Source organism: Podarcis raffonei, chromosome 14 (assembly GCF_027172205.1).
Source record: "Podarcis raffonei isolate rPodRaf1 chromosome 14, rPodRaf1.pri, whole genome shotgun sequence".
Lineage (NCBI taxonomy): Eukaryota > Metazoa > Chordata > Lepidosauria > Squamata > Lacertidae > Podarcis > Podarcis raffonei.
In genome coordinates this window covers 44405362-44425277 of record NC_070615.1, presented here as the reverse complement: position 1 = coordinate 44425277, position 19916 = coordinate 44405362, and the positions used below count along the sequence as shown (strand labels likewise).

General features: G+C 47.3%; 1 protein-coding gene across 1 annotated transcript in view; it reads right to left on the bottom strand.

The window, feature by feature from the left end:
- Positions 1–19481, bottom strand: part of TXNDC11 (thioredoxin domain containing 11) — a 39276-nt gene extending 19795 nt beyond the window's left edge. Inside the window, 6 exon segments of the mRNA XM_053364436.1 lie at positions 6353–6446; positions 10446–10575; positions 13100–13197; positions 14961–15177; positions 18648–18919; positions 18922–19481. Of these exon segments, the coding sequence (XP_053220411.1) occupies positions 6353–6446; positions 10446–10575; positions 13100–13197; positions 14961–15177; positions 18648–18919; positions 18922–19131 (1021 nt within the window). The 5' untranslated portion in view covers positions 19132–19481.
- Between the last annotated feature and the right edge of the window lie 435 nt (positions 19482–19916).

The window sequence follows — 19916 nt, the reverse complement described above, 5'->3', positions numbered from 1 at the left end:
ATAAACGGGAGGCCTGCCCCACAGCAACCGCCTCTCCTTTGAAGCAGTCCCACCCACCCCCAAAAGAAATCCTATCATATTCCTCAACGTGCAAAAGAATTCAGGTCACTTTAGAGCTCAGGGTACGGAGGAGAGCACAAATACACCTCTGCTTTAAAAAAAAAAACCAAAAAATGCCAGCAGCCTTTAGAAATTCCAAATGGCTACAAGTCAGATCATGCATTACAATCACATTTTCTGCCACCAGTGAGCATCTTTCAAGGAGTGCTGCTCCAGGTGATCTTGAGGATTTTTCTACGTTCATAAAAATGCACATAGAGCTGCAAACTCAGCATGAAATGTGTTTAATTATCTGTTGCACTCAGTCCCAGAGAGGGCAAGACTCTATCCATTCACTTTCTTTACAGGCCTGCGACCAAACATTTAAGCAGAAATGGGGCTGTGCCCCACAAGTGTCATGGATCCTCCCTCTTGGTTGGGTTGTCAGGGCTGGGCTACGGTGAGTAAGGAACCACAAACTGCACGGTGGGTCAGTAGGCAAAACCAACCTTGGTCTCCACTTCCTAGAGGAAGGACTTCTGGCAAGAGATGGGTTGCACTTAATAAGAAGTTGGCAAGCGTGGATTTGCTAAGAGTCTTGTGAAGCTGATAAGGAGAGCTTTAAACTAAATCCCGAGGGGGAGGGAGACAATAGTACAGATGACAGGGGAACACCTGGTACTGGGGATAATAGCTTCACTGATGCACCTGAAATTGAGGTGGTGTTCCAGAAGCCTGCTGCAGGGCAGGAAACTACAAGAAGGAAGCAGCTGGAGGGAATGACTTGTGGTTTCAGTTGTCTCTATACTAATGCACAGAGTATGGGAAACAAATTCAGAGCTGTATTTGGTCCACACTAGCCTATGCACAGAGGGACTCACTTCCCAGCATGGAAATGGACCCTACATTCTGAGAATCTCAACTTGCGTTTAAAAAAAGAAAAGAAAAGAAAGCAGCAGGGTGGTTTTGAAATCATAATTATGGGAAATGGTTTGGAACTGTCTCATGTCCTCCTTACTCTCCTTTGAAAACCATTCCTACAGTGGGGGGAGAGTGAGATGAGGACTATAGGAAGCAAACTATGTGCATGCAGACAACTGGGAAACCCCCAGGAATCCTGTCTTGTTTGAAATTCAGAAGCCTTGCTGCAGCCAGCCCTGCTTCTGTATAGGCTTACGACGGTTGCTTAACCTGCCAAGAGCAAGAGGCTTTAACCTGCTACAAGCACACATTACAAAGCTGGCAGGCTCACATTTCACTCTCCCTAACCAGTGTGGGACTCTATAATTAATGAAGCAATCAGAGAGAGTTTTGGCAACAAAGGAGGAATCGAAGAAGCAGTTATTTGCTTTCCAGAAGATTACGGGGGGGGGGAGGGGTGCGGAAGGAAGGATGCACACTCTCACACACACTCAAGCGTGCTGGTGACATCACTTTGGGGGAAAGTCTACACCTGAGGAATCTGAGCAGAGGCAGCTGCCCATGGATCTGCTTTGCTACCAAGGAACAAGCGTGGCCAACTGACCTGGGGCACTTCCCCCAAAGAAGAGGATATTGGCAGCGAGGCAGCAATCCATCTCTCAAGGGCAACCAGGTGTCTCTCAAATGGCATTCTGCTCCTCCTTGTGGCCAGCCACTGAGAGAAGGCCCCACAGGTTGTCTTATCTGCCCAGGTTCCAGCCTGCCACCAAGCCAGCCTGGCAGTCTTCTAGGCTGCCTCTGGCTTGGCTGGCTGTAAATGTTTCAAAATCCAGCCTGGGTCTTTGCGCCTGAGCAAAGGCTCCTTTTGATGCTTTCAAAGTCAGAAGAGCCTTGCTGGATCAGAGCAAGGGTCTGTCTTGATGCTACAGATACTAGCCACTACCACCCTTGGAGACGTGCTATTTCCAGCCTCAGGAAAGGCATGGAGAACGTTATCCATTTATTGGGTTCTGAATATTCACTACTCCACCCTGCAGAGTTGAAAACCCCCCTAAACAATGTAAGAATCTAAGAAGAGCCCATCTAGTCTAGTATCCTGTTCTTACAGTGGTCAACCGGATGTCTGTGGTAAGCCTGAAAGCAGGACCTGAGCACAGGAGCCCTCTCCCCACCTGTGATTCCCAGCAACTGATATTCAGAGGCATTACTGCCTCAGATAGTGGAACACAGTCGTCATGGCTATTATCTGGAGAATCTGATTACCCAGGAAGCAAGTGTTCCACTAACTCTGTTGCATGTTGAGTCAGGATGCAGCCCTAGGAAATGCAGAGTTATTCGAGGCCAGTTCCTTAGATTAAAGGAATTCGGTTCCTCACTTGTCCAAAATATGTAATTTAGAGTTTATTTTAAGTGCACTGCAACCCTATATTAATGACTCTTCTCTCTTTCAAGGCAATTTGGCACAGCTGCTTTAAAGAGCTGCAGGCATGGGCTCCATCTCTTAGCACACAGGTCAAGGCAGGAGTCAAACCCAAGGCTACAGCCGCCAGGGACAAGTTGGTGGGGTATAGCTTTTGGCACAGTATCTGATGCATCCTTCTTTCATACTCTCCTTTTCAAGAGCAAATTTCTTGACCCTGTGTTTGCAGAGATAAAAGTAAAAATGGATGGACCCAACCTGATTCAAAAACACGCACCCCACTCACACACGAAAACAAAGTTCAACACAGCCAATCACAAACAAGCAACCGCACCCTAGGCCAACCACAATTTCTCTCACCACCAAAGGAACACAAGCAAATAGCAAAGAGAACCTGCACAAAAACGGCGCTGACACAAAAACCCACACATACATTAAGCAAAATAGAAATATCGCCTCCCGACCCCACCCCCAGCCACCATGGCCCCTTCCACCTCTTCTCCCCATTTTTCTTCCTAATGTAACCCTAATGTCTCAACAAATGAAACTGACCCATGGAAAATGTAACTTGAAAAAAGAGACATTGCGCATACCTTTGTAAACCAAGAAAACTTTAATAAAATGTTTTTTGAAAATATGGATGGACCCCCACTTAAAACTCCAAGATGGGCAGTGCCTTGGCATCCTCTCAAATACATTGAAGCCAGCAAGTCATCAAGGGTTTAATTAATCAAGGGTACATTTTTTAAAAATTGGCACATAGTCTCTGTGCAGCACTGACTTAAGACAGTGGGCCCTCCTCTCCCAACTCTCTGCCACAAAAATAAATAAGGAGAATACGTAAGGGGGGAGGGGGGGAATGTATAGTATCCAGGCTGATTTCACCCTCCTTGGGACAGAAATAATAGGAGTAATAAGACTGCATAAAGGAGTTCATTGGGTCTTTGTTGGCCAAAGAAATGGCAAAAGAAACCAAGCCGAACTTGGTCCAAGATAAACAGCAAATGCAGATAAAGCAACTTGTTGACAGGATACAAAACGACGGAAACGGCATGTTGCAAGCGCGACCTCTGCTCTGCACTTAGAACATACATTTCAGCACTGAGTAGGAGGGCAGAGTGCCAGGACAAAAGGTTTGGATGCCCCAGATTGTCATTTAAAAAGCAAATGGCCCTTTCAGAATCTGGATGAGGTTGGGAAAGTGCTTCCTTTCGTAAGACTCCTGCACTATCACTGCAGAACTTTAGGTTTTAAGAGCACCAAGACGGTGGGATCTTTAATGCTTTGTGGTGCCTGGACATGGAGAGCACCACAACTGGTCTTCATCAGGAGAGAGGGCGAGGCATAAAAGCATCATGCAAACTGCTTTCTTTGCATATGCAAGATGAGTGGACTTTCGCAGTCGATGCGAATGCACAGAGCAAGCATTGAATTCAGAAGGGCTTGCTTCCAAGTGAAGAGCGTTTAGGACCAGACTACCAGTAATGCAGTCATATTGATGTGTGGCTGTCTCCTGAAAACGTCCCCAAAGTGGTAAAGACTGGGGCGGGCTGGGTCTCCATCTGGGCAGGCACTGAATTCCACAGGACCGGCTTTCTAGTACGTATGCTTAGAAATCCTGCAGCTACATCGTTCAAAGCCAAAAGACATGGCTGCAAGGAGCAGAATTTTCAGAAATGGTGTAAACTGAAAGGCCATTTCACACATTACAGGGCAGTGGACCTGGGTTTTCCACAACGCACAACTCAGCAGATAACTTTAGCCCAATCCCAGTTCCTCGATGGATCATTTTGATGCACACAGCAGCAAACAGGTAACATGCATGAGTAAAATAGCTGAAAGCCACCAGACCCCATGGTTTTCAGAAATTTTCCTGCCCCACAATTCTTTGACTTATAAGGCAGTTACAGCATTTTTCCATGTATAAGACACCCCCCCTTTTTTTAACCCGAAATTAAGAAATTAAGTTGTTTAGCTTGGGGGGGGGTCACCACACCAATCGCTCACCCGCCCATCACTCGCCGCAGCCACTGCCGATCACACCTGGCTGCAGTTGCCAATTGTCTGCCCACTCGCTGCCAACAGCCCACCCATGCACACCACAGCTGATTGCCTGCATGCCTCGCCACAGCCGCCAACCACCCACCCAATTGCCGCAGCCAATCACCAGAAGGCCTTGCCTCAGCCACCAATCACCCGCCCAATCGCTGCAGCCAAACTCCTGTTCGCTGCTGCCACCAATCGCCTGTCCCCACTCTGCATTCACTATCCATGTATAAGAGAACCCCCAATTTTTGCCTAATTTTTTTAGCAAAAAACATTGTCTTATACACTGAAAAATACAGTGTTTGTAAGTGGAGAGATGAGAATAAAAGGCCAAGAGCTGGGTGGAATTAGTAGTAATATGGTCAGCTGGCAAATCTACTCCAGGCAGGGCGATCAATACGTACTTTATTAGTGAGATAGTTCTTCCATTACTAGAGTGTTTCATCTAATGCAGAAGGCTTGGCAAACGACAGTCAATACCGATTTTAGTTCTCCCCCACCCTTGTAGTTTCACCACAATGTACACTTTTACCCGGCACCAAACAATTCCTGCCAAGGTCTAACTGAGCTAATTGGGAGTATATAAAGAATGCTATGCCCCCAAAATAAGCCACCAGCCGATTTGTTGTTATTTTTTTGCAGTCCTGCCCTCTTCTCAGGAGGATGCAAGGTGGCTGTTTCTGTTGTCATGGAAACAACAAAAAGACGTCTCCTTTGGAACAGCAGTTCAACTCCTCCACATCAGTTGCTAAACTCTCCCCGTTGCAGAAAGAGAAGCCTTGAGATGAAGATTTGCATCTTGTGCCCGTGTGTCCAGTGCTATAAACCTCAAGCACTCTATCCTGTATTTTTGCCTTGCGAACCGCCCCGAGATCTTTTGAGGAAGGGCGGTATATAAATTCAATAAATAAAATAAAAATAAATAAATCAAGAACAGGAGAGGACTGTAGCACTCAGGCCAGCTTGTGGGCTTCCCAGAGGCATCGGATTAACAACCGTGGGAAACAGGATGCTTGACTAGATAAGTCCGTGATCTGATCCCGCAGGAATCTACTGATGTTCTTATATTCACAGCGGGATGCGTTGCGTGGCTCGTTTTTGAGAAACTGCTGATGCGCACGGAGAGTGTAGTAATCCAACATGTAGCACAGACAACAATGAACAAACCCAGGCCAAATCTTCCCTCTCTCCTCTCACTCCAGTGCCATGTTTTGCTTTTACAGCGCAATTTAGAAGAGGCAGCTCCACCAGGAAGGTTACTGCTTCATGCAGTAAAGTTGCTGGTGTCATTACAGGTCATGCATCATCCAAGCGGCAGTATCCCCTGGCCTTAAAACCTCCCCACTAGCCAGACTGAAATGAACAGGAGCCATGCAACAACTGCACCATTTCAAAGGGGCTTTGGCAAGAGAACTTCCCTCAGGGGACCCTGCCCCATGTTAATTAGCGGGAGGGGGCGCCATTTAGATTTCCCACCTCAGGTGCCTAAATGACATGGGCAACCGTTCTTTTTAACTTCCATGTTTTGCAACTGAAGCTTGCTGGCTTTCGACAGAGAACAAAATGTGACAGGAAATTTTGTCAGCGTTTCTGGCTGAGAGCCCCCACTGAGATGTCTTGTGATATATTTAGTCCATTGTGTGCAAGAAGCCAAAATATATTTTCAACATGCTCCTGCTCAGGAAGTTTTATCATGGCCAGGACTGTGCAGCCTGTCAAAGTCGGCCTGATAACATTGGGTATGGGATTAATAAATGTGATGACGGTGATTGTTTTGAAAACAGCGCTAAATATAAAGTCAAATGCATTCTGCAGACAATGGGAAGAAAACCAACGGCATCCCATCATTCCCACCCACAAATTAGGCATGGTGAAATTCAATCAAATGTAACATTAAACAGTGGTTTATAAGGGTAATGAATTTACCTTTATTTAATGAATGCAGAGCTGAAGTGAAGAATGTCAGATAACCAGGTGGTTGGGGCGAAGCGTTGAACTCAAAATATCCCAAAACTCCTGGCTGCAAAAACGAAACAAAAACACAAGAGAACACATGAGAGGTGCTGCACTTATTTACCATTACAGGGAAAAACAACACAATGGGCTTTGGTTTAATTATGTAAATATTTAATCCTTGGGCATTGCTCCTCCATTGTCAATGCAGTCCTGTAGTTTGGAAGGATTGTTAATATTTCCCATTGAGTACATATTCCTAGATGGAGACACGGAGGGTTGTTCTGACCAGAGTAGCTGCAAACTCCAAGTCCATTCAAAACGTTGTGGTGGGGAGATCCTGACCCGTTTCTGACCAACACAAACAATGGCACACACAGACAGAACTTCATCTCAGCTGGATCCCACCCCCACCTCTAAGATAATACCTAAATTCCACCTGATTTCACTCAATGGTATCACACCTTTGAGCCTTCACTGGGTTTGACTCCCAGTACGTTTCCGAGCACAATTCAAAGTGTTGGTGCTAACCTTTAAAGCCCTAAACGGCCTCGGCCCAGGATACCTGAAGGAGCGTCTCCACCCCCATCGTTCACCCCAGACACTGAGGTCCAGCTCCAAGGGCCTTCTGGAGATTCAATCACTGCGAGAAGTGAGGTTACAGGGAACCAAGAAGAGGGCCTTCTTGGTAGTGGCACCCACCCTGTGGAACGCCCTCCTATCAGATGCCAAGGAAATAAGCAACTAGCTGACTTTTAGAAGACATCTGAAGGCAGCCCTGTTTATGGAAATTTTTAATGTTTGATGTTTTATTGTGTTTTTAATATTCTGTTTGGAGCTGCCCAGAGTGGCTGGGGAAACTCAACCAGATGGGCGGGGTACGAATAATAAATTATTATTATTATTGCACCACTTCCAAGGAGAAAGGCCATAGGTCAGAAGGAAAGCATGAACACTGGATACCACAGCTTCCAGTTTCAAGTCCTGGAATTTCCAGGTAGAACTGGTCAATGGACCTAACTGAGATGATGGACAGTGACTGCCAGTCACTGTAGACTACACTGAGCTAGACTGATCAGTAGTGTGACTTGGTATATGATACTTTCCCATGTTCATAAATCACATTTCCTGAATAGATTTGTAACTCCACCTTCCAAGCAAAACACTTTGCAGGGTGGCTTACAAACTGAAGCTGTGTCCAGCTGCCTTAAACCAGAGTTTAATCTGTGGGTGAGATGCATGCCACAACACACAACTTGACTGCTCCTGTTTTGTTCCTCTCTTCCTCCAGCAGAGAAACAACTATGGATCAGCTGGCTTAGAGTGACTGAACTGGCACTTGTTGCCTGTTTCTCTCCAGACAGCCACAATCTGAAGCCAAGGTTTTTTTTCTTGGCTTCCCAGCTGTGGTGTGTTTGCTGGTTTGGACACAATGCTCAGCCAGCCACTCTGTGGCTTGACTCCCTACTGGAAGAGAGGAGGAGGAAAGCAGGAGGTTATTGGAAGAAGACTTGCTCACTACATGTGGCTTATGGCTTAGCATTGTATTTGAACGCAGCCTAAGAATGGTATTTCAAAAAGAATGCAGACTTTCTATCTGCAAAAGGATAAAGAACAGTGCCGCCATGTATGTTGAGATTCAAAGGACTCAGAACAGGCAAGGAAAGAAACTTCAAACCAGAAAGTGAAGCCACAAAAGTTTCTAAGAACAGAGCAGTTCTGCAGCTCATGAAAACACACGCTCAGCACTGAAAGCCTGTAGTCCCCCTTCCTACTGCAAGCCAAGCAGGCTGGTTGCATATGCACAGTGTTGAGAAGAATTTGCTCCAAAGGCAAACAAATAATAATATCACATGCTCCAGGACAAAGTACAGGTACTCAAAGCAACACAAATCCTGCTCAGGTGATAAGAAACCACCAGGTGACACAACCACAACCGACAGGAAATTCCATGCTGAAGCCACTTTCCAAAAAGGTGGCACCAGATTTTGTGCATGAGAGTTTAAACAGACAAGTTTAAACATGTATAGGATGTTTACATATTTTTAACCCGAGTTAGAGACTAGGATCAGAGGGATAAAATGGGAATGAAAAGACAACAGGAATGAGCTTTACTAGTTCACAATTATTTGCTGCTGGGAAAGGCTTTAATACTCGCTGTGATCCAAGATCAACACAGAGGCCTTCAAATATTTCCTGCTGGTTCCCCCTTGTGGCTCTAAACTTTATGTCCATCGACATCATCACGGGCAAACTTGAAAACAGTGACTTGGATTTCAAAGGGACGTGGAACTCTGTGCAGATATATTGGGCCATCTGTGTAGGTGGTGCATCAATCTTAAATCAGCTCATTTTTGAAAACTGTTAAAAAAGGTCTATGGACTAGTAGCTTGTGTGCAACTTCAGCTGGTATACCCAAATGAAGCAGCACAGAGTTCTGTGCTTTTCAGACGCTGGAAAGGCTTTGGGGGGAAGAGGCAAAGCTGGAATCACAGAAAGGGACAGAGATAAGAAAAGACTTACTGCACCTACTGAGGCCCTGTGAAGCAGAGCAAAGGTTTGCTCTAACAAGGGACTCCTTGAGCTTCCTGTAGCTCCCTGTTCTTCCTCTGATGCAGCAGCCCCATCTCTAGTCCTGCTTCCCATTCTGTCCTCTGGGACACTGTGGAGCTATCCCTCCCTATGCTTATAGAAAGGCCTGAGCCTGCACGGCTGTTCACACCCTGATCCCTGAAAAGGCAGCGTGCAGGAAGCCAAGAGCCAACAGTTCTAATGGGCCAAAAATGCTTTTAGACAAGGCTGTGCTCCCATAGAGAAAGGCTTCCCTGGGGCTATCAGAAAGGAATGCAGAATAATAATAATAATAATAATAATAATAATAATAATAATAATAATATTGGGTGGCTTCCAATCAAGTGTTAAAAACAATACAGCATTCAATATTAAAAACTGCCCTAAACAGGGCTGCCTTCAGATGTCTTTTAAAGAGACGATAGCTGCTTATTTCCTTCACGTCTGAAGGGAGGGTGTTCCACAGGGTGGGTGCCACTACCGAGAAGGCCCTCTGTCTGGTTCCCTGTAGCCTCACTTCTCGCAATGAGGGAACCGCCAGAAGGCCCTCGGCGCTGGATCTCAGTGTCCGGTCTGAATGATGGGGGTGGAGACGCTCCTTCAGGTATACAGGACCGAGGCCATTTAGGGCTTTAAAGGTCAGCACCAACACTTTGAACCTTTTGACACACTCACTGCAGGTTCGACACCCCTCCCCACACCTGACAAGATGGAGAAGCATCAACATCAGAGCTGTAGCTATGAATTGACCAGGGAGTAAGATCAGGGGTGGCCTTGGGCTTCCAGGTGTTGTCAAACTGCAACATAGCCCCGGTCAGCAATGACAGCAGCTGTAGTCCAACAACATCTGGAGGACCAAAGGTCCCCCACTATGCTTAGATTAATTGACTTGAAGGCAGATTTGACCTCCCCAAAAATGCATCCTGGTTAACTGGGTAACTATTTTTTAAACCTATTTTGAAATTGTCTATGAAAGCTGCAGGTATGAGGCACCATATCATTCTCCTTTGCTCTCACTTTGGAGAAGGGAAGGCTTATTTTAAGATGAGGATATGCTTCAAAACAGGCATACATATAGCCACCTAACACCCAGGAAAATAATGCTTCCCCCCTTCAAAATGATTGTTGTCCCCCCCTCCAAATTTAATCAGCTGATGAAATTCATTTGATATCTTTGAAATTAATGGTTCTAAAGTTATGGGTCCTCTCTGACAACATGCTAGCACACGCAGACACACACATACTGCAGATGAGACTTCTCAACACTGCTGCAGTCACTGCCAATCATCTTCAGAATTTTACCCAGGGATCAAGCCAAACAAGAAGCACGTGAACCAGCACGTCAAAAATACGGTGGCAGAGAATTCTGGTTTCCAGTAACCTCAGAAAGAAAACAGAGTCCATTCTTTGTAACCAGAAGCAAGATCATCCTTGAAAGAAACACAAGCCTTCCAGGAGTCATCAATGGCTAGATCAAAGAGCAGAGGCAAGTTACCTCATAATTGGAGAGAAACTGCTGAAGTTTTGATCGGGATGAGATGTAGAGCAGGGGAGTCATCACTCGGCGGACAAATTTTTCAATGTAAACAGCATTCATCGGGCCTTTGTATTCGATGGGCCCAAAGCTGGCATCAAAAAGAAAAGAAACCAAATACTGTTAAAAGTTTGAAAAGTTAAAATTGCAATTCCTAAGCTAATAGAGAAAGACCTAGGGCTGGTCAAGCCTAAGAGTGAGCATTTAAGACAAGCCTTTGCCAACCAGGTGCCTTCCAGAGGTTTTGGCCTACTGTTTGCCCCAGCCAGCACAGCTGGAGCTGATGGGAGTTGTAGTCCAAGGGCACCTGGCTGGCAAAGGTTGATTTAAGAGCTGAAAGGTCTGAGGTAGAAGTTTTAACAATAAATGTGAAATGCGGCAATTACTGCCTGAAATGTGGGTGGTCAACACTGTGGCATGGACAGAAGTTCTCTCTGCCTTGCCTGAACAGGAGTACGGGGCCCTCTAGATCTGGCTGAATCCAGAGTTAGGCCTACATTCCTGCCCACCTCTCAAAAGTGGCACCGCTACTCCCCACACCCTGATTCTAGAAGGTGGAGAGGGAAGGCGGAAGGAGCTGAATATGAACCATAATGCACAATAGTATCATATTAGGTCTTTGATTATGGCAAAAGAGACGGCCGTTACCAGCCAAGAATATGTACACGCTGGGCAAAACCAGATAAGGCAACTCAAAAGACTCTTTAAACTGGAACAAAACACATTCCGCTCACCCTGTGGCTTTGTCATCCTAATCTCAAATGGCGGTTTTATTCAACGTTTGTGCAAAGTGACTCAGCACATGCAGACATAAAGATAAATGCAAGGAATTCTAACCCGCTGCTCTGGGGCATTCTGCTACAGTTTTTGACTGACAATGCATATGGAGCAAATAGTTAGAGTGAGGCACCCCCAGCTCTACTGTCTATTGTGGAACTTTAGAGACAGAGCAGGGGAGAAACAGCAAATTGTAAGCAGCATGGACAAAACAGCCATCACCAGCCTTCTGATTGTCTCATCAGATCCAGAAGCCTCCACTGTCCTTGTGCCAGCTTCCACTATAGCTAATCAGGCAACCATTTGAACCTACAAGTTGCCTCACCGAGCAGCAAGTTCACCAGGTCTGGAAACCTGGCCAATGGCCCATCTAGTCCCACACCCTGTTCTCACAGTGGCCAGCCAGTTGCCCTTGGGAAGCCTCAAAGCAGGAACTCCGCACATGTGTTCCATAGCAACTGGTATTCAGAGGCAGCCTTCCTCCAGCCGTGGAGGTAGAACACAGCCATTCTGCCTGGTAGACATCGATAGCCTTAGCCTCCATGACAACGCAGGCAATGGCAATTGCAAAATGTTTTGAAAGACCGTGGATCTCTGAGCATGCAATTGCTCTCTCGATAACCTCTCAAAGCTTCCATTTTGCAAACAGAACCGTTCAGCTGCAGTTCTAGCTGACTGCTCCTCTAAGCTTAGCTAACCAAACTGGATGCTTGGAGGCAATAAATGCCAAAGAGCAGAGGGATAGGGAGCTGATGGTGATAAGGAACTCGGATCTGTGCAGAGATCCTATTTCCTGCTGCTCTCCCCTTCCAATAGTCTGTGTTCTGATCAACAGAAACAATCTCCATATCATTTCCCAAGTTTCCCACTGTACTCATAAGGCCTAATGGCACACTGTCTTTTTAAATTAGTGCTTAGATATTGGAAAGGCTTCAGATTATGAATTAGAAACCACAATTCCATCACCATGGATGCCTGATTACCGTATTTTTCGCCCTATAGGACGTACTTTTTCCCCTCCAAAAATGAAGGGGAAATGTGGGTGCGTCCTATGGGGCGAATCCAGGCTTCAGGAAGCTATCTGCAAGCCTTGGGAGCCCGGCGGGAGTTCCCGCAGGACTCCCTAGGCTTGCAGATAGCAGCGTAAATCCCGAAGCCTGGGACACGTTGAGCAGCGCGCTCCAGGCTGCGGGCAGATACCCGCAAGCCTGGGGAACCCAACGGGAGTTCCCGCCAGGCTCCCAAGGCTTGCGGATAGCAGCCTGTTCCCCCCACCAAACTAGGTGCGCCCTATGGGCCGGTGCGGCCTATAGGGCGAAAAATATGGTATATGCCTCAGAGCAGAACATCACATTCTATTTAGCAAGAAACTGAATTACCAAAGGAAAGGACTGTACAACCTTAACTTAGAACACACATACAGACGGGAACTTTCCTGACTTGATGGCAAAATGACACACCCCAGTTCCATACCTCCAGCAAACCTGACAAACAAGAACATTCACACCAAGGTGCAGGAGGTTACGTCCTTTAACTCATGGAGCAAAACAAGATTCCTTGAATCTCAGTAGCTGATTTTCATGAGGCAAGAGGAAGGAGCAGACAGGATTTGGTCAGGGGTGCTAACTACGCTTAGCAGGAGACAGACATCTGCTCTGAGCAGAACCTGCCGCCCCACCCCAGTGATTTCTATGAGCAATGTAAGTTTGAAAATTGGTTCTCAGGGGAACTTAACCGACAAGGCACACTGTTTGGGTGGGTGGATAGCCTTGCTCAGCCGATAAAGGCTTGCCACAGTTAACAAGTTCTGACTTTCAAAGAGCACTTAAAAGCCTTACCTCCGATGGTACAAATATATAACCGGAAAGTAAAAGAAATGTTTCTGTTTCCTGCATTTCCCTTGGTTCCACCAGCAGTTGATTGCCACAAACAGCACCTGCAAAAGGGCCGGGGTGGGGATGGAGAGAGTAAATACAAATGTTTGTCACAACCCGTAAATCACTTCTTGAGGCAAGCACAGAAGTCAGCAAACTTCAAGGCCAGAGGCTTGGCTGATACACTGCAAGGAGGACAAGTGCAACCATGGAGAATGCAGCCTGATCACAGGTGGCCGAAGTTTTTCCCTAGCTGCTGGCTATACCTTTGCTAGGAGGGGTTATAGCTGTACTGGGGAGCTGCAGATGCAATTTAAGGGTGGATAGCCATGTGAATTTAAAGCAAACTACAATTCCCAAAATCTACCCAAGGATGGATTTGGGATATTTACTTCCATTTTTATTGTCATAAAAGAGACCGTCATTTCTCCACTCCCTTTGGCATATTCAACCAAATCCCTGACAGGGGCAACTTGTCTGTGAATCCCAGTTACTCACAAGTGACGAGAGTGCCGCTGCACTTAGGTTCTGCTTGTGGGCATCTAGTTGGCCACGGTGAGAACAGAATGCTACACTAGAATGAATTTTGGTCTGATCAAGCAGAGCTCTTCATAGGTTCTTAAATTAGTACAGGGAAAAGTGCAGGTGCTTGGCACAAAAAGTGCACATCCTGCAGATCATTATGTAGGTCAAATCAAATATCGATTGCTTAGCCAAGCGCTTTCTCCAAATCATACAATAAAAATGGTACTCCTCTCAAAATTTAATTAAAAGAAACTGATAGCATAATCTGCTGTGGTATCGAATCCACTGGTGTATCTAATGTCTTTTATGATAAAATGAAAAACCATAACACTATTAACTAGGACACTCACTACAAAAAAAGGATCATACTCGTTCACAATTCAACTCAGCACTTTAACGAGGTCAACAGTCTCCTGTTTTTGGTCTGATCCACATACTCACATTCTTCATTTACCTGCTAGCCCAACAGATTTTAACTGAATCCTGATTTTACAGCTTTAACTGATTTTTTATTGTCGTTATATTGTGCTCCATGTGCACCACTTAAGAGATGGAGTAATTAAGCAGTATATAAAGGTAAAGGTAAAGGGACCCCTGACCGTTAGGTCCAGTCGTGACTGACTCTGGGGTTGCGCGCTCATCTTGCTCTATAGGCAGAGGGAGCCGGCGTTTGTCCGCAGACAGCTTCCGGGTCATGTGGCCAGCATGACTAAGCCGCTTCTGGCAAACCAGAGCAGCACACGGAAATGCCGTTTACCTTCCCGCCGGAGCGGTACCTATTTATCTACTTGCACTTTGACGTGCTTTTGAACTACTAGGTTGGCAGAAGCAGGGACCAAGCAATGGGAGCTCACCCCGTCGCAGGGATTCGAACCGCCGACCTTCTGATCAGCAAGTCCTAGGCTCTGTGGTTTAACCCACAGTTGTCACCCGTGTCCCTTAAGCAGTATATAAATGATATTAAATAAGCACATCTAAATCATGCTGGCAAACAGTCCTATGGGAATACAGCCCATTTCTTCTTAATAAATAAAACCACAAATAGATCCCTAGTTGTGTCAGTCTCTTTTCTCCCCCAACCACTTTGCTATAAATTTCTGTCAAGCGCAATTCCAAATTGACAAGGTTTTTGCAGAGTAGAGGAGCCATTGCTAGCATGCACAATCCTGCTGTTTTCAGGGACCGCATGCTCAGTTTGAAATTAGCAGGACATCAGGGTGCCTCTCTCCAAACAACTCTGATGAACAAGAGAAGTAACTTAAAGCAACAGCTGCATCCCTCCCTGCCCAATCCGCCTTACCTGGTCTGCCAAACTGCTTGCCACTTTCTCGATCTCTTCCCTCACTGCAACAGACTGCCCGCACCACGGAGCGTAGAAGAAAAAGAGGGTGATTTCCGAATCTTGGCGGATGTCCTCTGCACGATCCAGCTGCCCAAGGAAAAGATCGCAGACTGGAGACGTTGAAGAGAAGAAGCTGACTGGAAGCTTTGCTGGCATCGTCACATCTTTTGCGCGGCTATTTGGGGGAGGAAGAGAGATGCGTGAGCATATGTCAGGTATCATGGGCGTGCAGATGTTAAGATCAACAGAACTTCACATTCTCTCACTTGGTCAGTTGGCAAAAGCTAAAAAGCAGCTTAGGGACATGCTTCCAGAACTGCAGAGCATAAACCAGTTACTATGGATCAGCGGTTGCCTTCTTCTGCTGTTGCACCCAGCAGAACTAGTATTCTGAGCCATGACACCTCTGATTCTGAAGGAAGTATAGAGCCTCTGTGAACAGAAGCCATTGGTAGCCCTATCCTCTGTGACTTTACAGCACTCTTAAAACCACCATCACCTCATCTTGTGCCAGTGAATTCCATTATGGGCTATATGAAAAAGTACTTTCTTTCCCCTGTCCCTCCCATTCAAGCAGGCCTCTCAGTGATAGCACCCAGACTTTGGAATGCCCTCTCTCAGGTGATTCGTGAGGTGGAGATTGTAAGGACCTTTAAATGCCTTTTAAAAACTTACATCCTGGACTCTTTGTAAATTATTATTCATTTTGTACACTGCTCAGTTTTATTTGTGAGATATAGCTGAGTTTGGCTTTTATCTTGTTTCTAGGAAATCTTATTGGCTACTGTTACCGATTTTTTTTTGCTTTAACGTAAACTGCGTAGAGATTTTTACTATATTAAGCAGCATAAAATGTTTGTAAGCAAACAAACAAATTTAGGAGGGTCACACACACACACACACACACACACACACACACACAAAAGAAGAGTACTTCTTCATACTGGATTGCCCTCAGGCCCAGCATATGGGAATCCCAAAAGGATAAAGTTGGCCACTTTGGAAAGCAGAATACTGGGCCAAATAGGCCTTTAGTCTGATTCGCCAGCATTCTCTTTATGTTTACTGTAGTTCTACTTGACTCAGTGGGAATTTGAATTTAACTGAGTTTTGATGTTATAAGCTGCGGGAAAAGGGTTTCCTTCCAGTTCTTCTGCACACTGCAGTTTGATGGGAAAAGGCTGCCCTTCCAAATTACTCACAGGCTCTTCTGAGGGTGAAGAGCTGAGTGGGAGATGCATACACAACCCCACAGCATGGCCTCACAGCAGCTCCCATTAGCTTTAAGAGAAAAGTCCAGCTGTGTTTCTCAACCCTGAGGCTCCTGCTGCATCACAACAATTAGAAACGCACAATCATAGCACCTAATTGTTGTTGTTGCTCTTTTAAGTCCTCTGTTTTAGAGAACTGTATTATGTTTCTATGGATCACGTTTTTATCCAGTCCCATTTCTTGCTGTTCACTGGCATCAAATAAGACCTTTCAAAATGCATTGTGTTTTGTTTTTTAATCCTACTGAAACCCTTTTCTGAGCAAAGTACATGTGAACAGTTCTCATGGCTGCAAACATGATTACGGAAAAAGATGCAGTGCCTGAAACAAGAGCTGCCAACATTTTCGTGCAGTCCTGGCTACCTGAAACCCTCTCGCCTGATGCCTTGTACACTAGTCAAAATCAAAACTAGGGACACGTCAAGTGTTTCGTGGACACAAAACCGGACTTGCCGCTTATATGTACACTCCTTGTGGCTTCCTGTTCAAGGTTTCTGCACCACGCGCTTGCTTGTAAATATTCTTTTGCCACATTCAGATGTTAGATTTTTACATGCACATGAAGATCAATTCTCAAGCACATCTTAAAAACGTAAGGACTGAAACAGCCTTGAATAACATTACCAAACTTCCAAACCCCAAGCAATAGCTTTTAATATGTGAACCAGATACCACAGATCACACACTGCAAGTTCCATAGCACTTCAAATGCAATAGGAGAAATTTCATGTAGCATGTGGCCGAATGTCAAGTGATGGCACAATGTGCAATGTAAATGCATCTATGAGTCGCAGAATGGTTGGAGGAGGGAAGGAAAGACCCAACGAAGAGTAAAAAAAGGCAGATAACAGTAGTAACTAATTCACTGTAGACAAATTAAAGGTAAAGGGACCCCTGACCATTAGGTCCAGTCGTGGTCGACTCTGGGGTTGCAGCCCTCATCTCGCTTTATTGGCCGAGGGAGCCGGTGTACAGCTTCCAGGTCATGTGGCCAGCATGACTACGCCGCTTCTGGCAAACCAGAGCAACGCACGGAAACACCGTATACCTTCCCACTGGAGCAGTGCCTATTTATCTACTTGCACTTTGACGTGCTTTCGAACTGCTAGGTTGGCAGGAGCTGGGACCGAGCAACTGGAGATCACCCCATTGCGGGGATTCGAACCACCGACCTTCCGATTGGCAAGTCCTAGGCTCTGTGGTTTAACCCACAGCGCTACCCGCATCCCTTTTTTGTAGACAAATTACATGGTAGCTAATCCATGTCAAAGGAACTGGCTTGATGAAACCAACAGGACAGCGGTTTTTTCCAAACAGGTGACAAATGAATGCAGGACAAACTTATCAACAGCTGCTAGCCATGACAGCTAAATGGAGCCCCTATGTACTCAGGCAGTATACCTCTCAATGTCAGATCCTGGGACCAATCAGTGAGGGAAGACCATCACTTTACTGCCATGCTTTCTGGGGTCAGGGGCCTGCCAAAGGCATCTGACTGACTTGTTGCTGCAAACGGGGTACTGAATTAGATGCAATTAGATTTCATTAGGGCTCTTTAAAAAAAAAGGATTAGATACAATCCTGGTGGCCAGGTCAATCAGCAGCTGTTAACCATGACCCCTAAAGAAGGCAATCTATCCTGGGGGTGGACGACTCAAGGGGTTGTTTTGGGGGGGGGGCGACGACCACGATGACAAACAACAGGAAAGGGCTATTGCCTTAAGCTCTACCTAGAAGATTATGTAGGAAGTTCCTTATACAGAGTGAGACTATTGGCCCCATTTAGCTCAGTAATGTCCACACGGACTGGCAGCAGCTCTCCAGCATTTCAGACAAGGGGCCTTGACCTGCTTGGGCCAGGACCCAGGACCTTCTGCCTGCGAAACAGATGCCCTACCCACCAAGCTGCAGCATGGATGGTCCTCTGAATGGCCCCAACACCCAGCGCTCTGCTTATGCCCAGGGATGCTCTGGCAGTTGCTGCCTGGATGGGCGGGAGAGAGAAGAGAGACCATGTCCACGGACAGCCTCTTCTTCCTCTTCCCCACACGACCCTACTGTACTTCAATAATAATAATAATAATAATAATAATAATAATAATAATAATAATACCACCTCTCTCTTTCCCAGGTGAAGCCGCTCGGGAGAAGCTGCCACTCCCTTCCACCCCAACAATTCATTAGCTTCTTGCTGGGGCAAGAGATTCAGATTAAACCTGCTTGGACTCCTGCACGGGTTGATGGGGCTCCTTTGTGCAAGGGGAGGCTTTGCATTTTGCACCCCCACGCATTTCCAGGTGCCCCCCCGCACACCTGGGCATGGGCAGAAAGGCCCAACCTGAGCCCCCCCTCCTCAGGTGCGCCTTAGCTTACCTGCAGGTGACTTTGAGGGCGACCAGCAAAGCGCAGCTCAGCACCACCACGGCGCCGCACAGGACCTCGGGCCGCCGGGCCATGCGGGAAGCGCCGAGCCACCGGGGCTGCGGCTTCTTCTCCTTCTCTTCCTCCTCCTTCTCCTCCTCCTGCTGATGTTGCGGAGCCTCGGGAGGCGCTGAGGGAAGGCCGGAGTCAGGTCCGGGTCCTCCGCATGCCGACATGCCCTCCTCCCTTCCGCGCCGTCCCTCCCGGCCGGGGCCTGGCCTGCCCGCCCGCCCGGCCTAGGCGGGGCCCAGCGGAGCCCCTCACGCTCGCACACGTCGCTCGGCGGCCGGAGCGAGAGGCGCCTCCGCCGCCGCCACGTCTCCCCGCCCCGCCAACCAGCCAGCCGGCCGCGGAGGTGGGGACGGGGAGGAGGCGCGCGAGGCCTACGCTCCGGCCTCCCCCTCAGGCGGCGGAGCTCCTCGCGCAGGCCCGCCATGAGCCGCGGGGAGAGCGCGGGCTCCGTCGGCCGGGTTCGAAGCGAGGGCGGCGGCGCGGCGGGGGTCTCCCGAGGCGGGCCATGGCGAGGAGGCCTGGCTCCTTTCCTAGGCCTCGGGCTCTTCCAGGAAGGACTGCCGGCGGCTGTTCCCTCACACGGCGCAGGGCTACCCCCGTGTGGGAATTCGCTTCCACTTCAAATAAAAATAAATATATTGATCGTTATGTTCCGTTTTTGGCACGCCGGCTCTGGCCCACAAAGGCCTCGCTGCCTGAGGGTGGAGGGACAAGATGGCGCCGCTCTTGCTCGACGCAGAGGGCAGACGAACATGGCTGGCCCTTAAACCTCCCTTCAGTGCTGACCCCGGGCTATGTTAGGGGGCGCAGGCTAGGTACATTTGGGCACGCCCAACCCTGGTATCTAAGGGTGTAAGAGCAGCCTTGCTGGATCAGGTCCATCCAACCCACCAAGATGTCTGTGGGAAGCCAGGATTCCAGCACAAGAGCTCCTTCCCTCTCCTGTGGTTTTGGAAACATTTATGGCCTCCAGCTGTTGAAGGCACAGCATAGCTAGCCATCACAGCTAGTGGTAGCCATTAGTAGCCCTCTCCTCCATTAATCTGCATTATCCTCCTTTAAAGCCATCCCAAGTTGGTGGCCGGCTGTCATGTGGGGAGCGAGTTTTAATTCTGCTCTGCCGGAAATACATTTATTCCCACAGCAAGAGTATGTTATGCTGGCTGGCTATGCTTGGTTTAACCATGAATGAATTTTGTCAGTTCATGG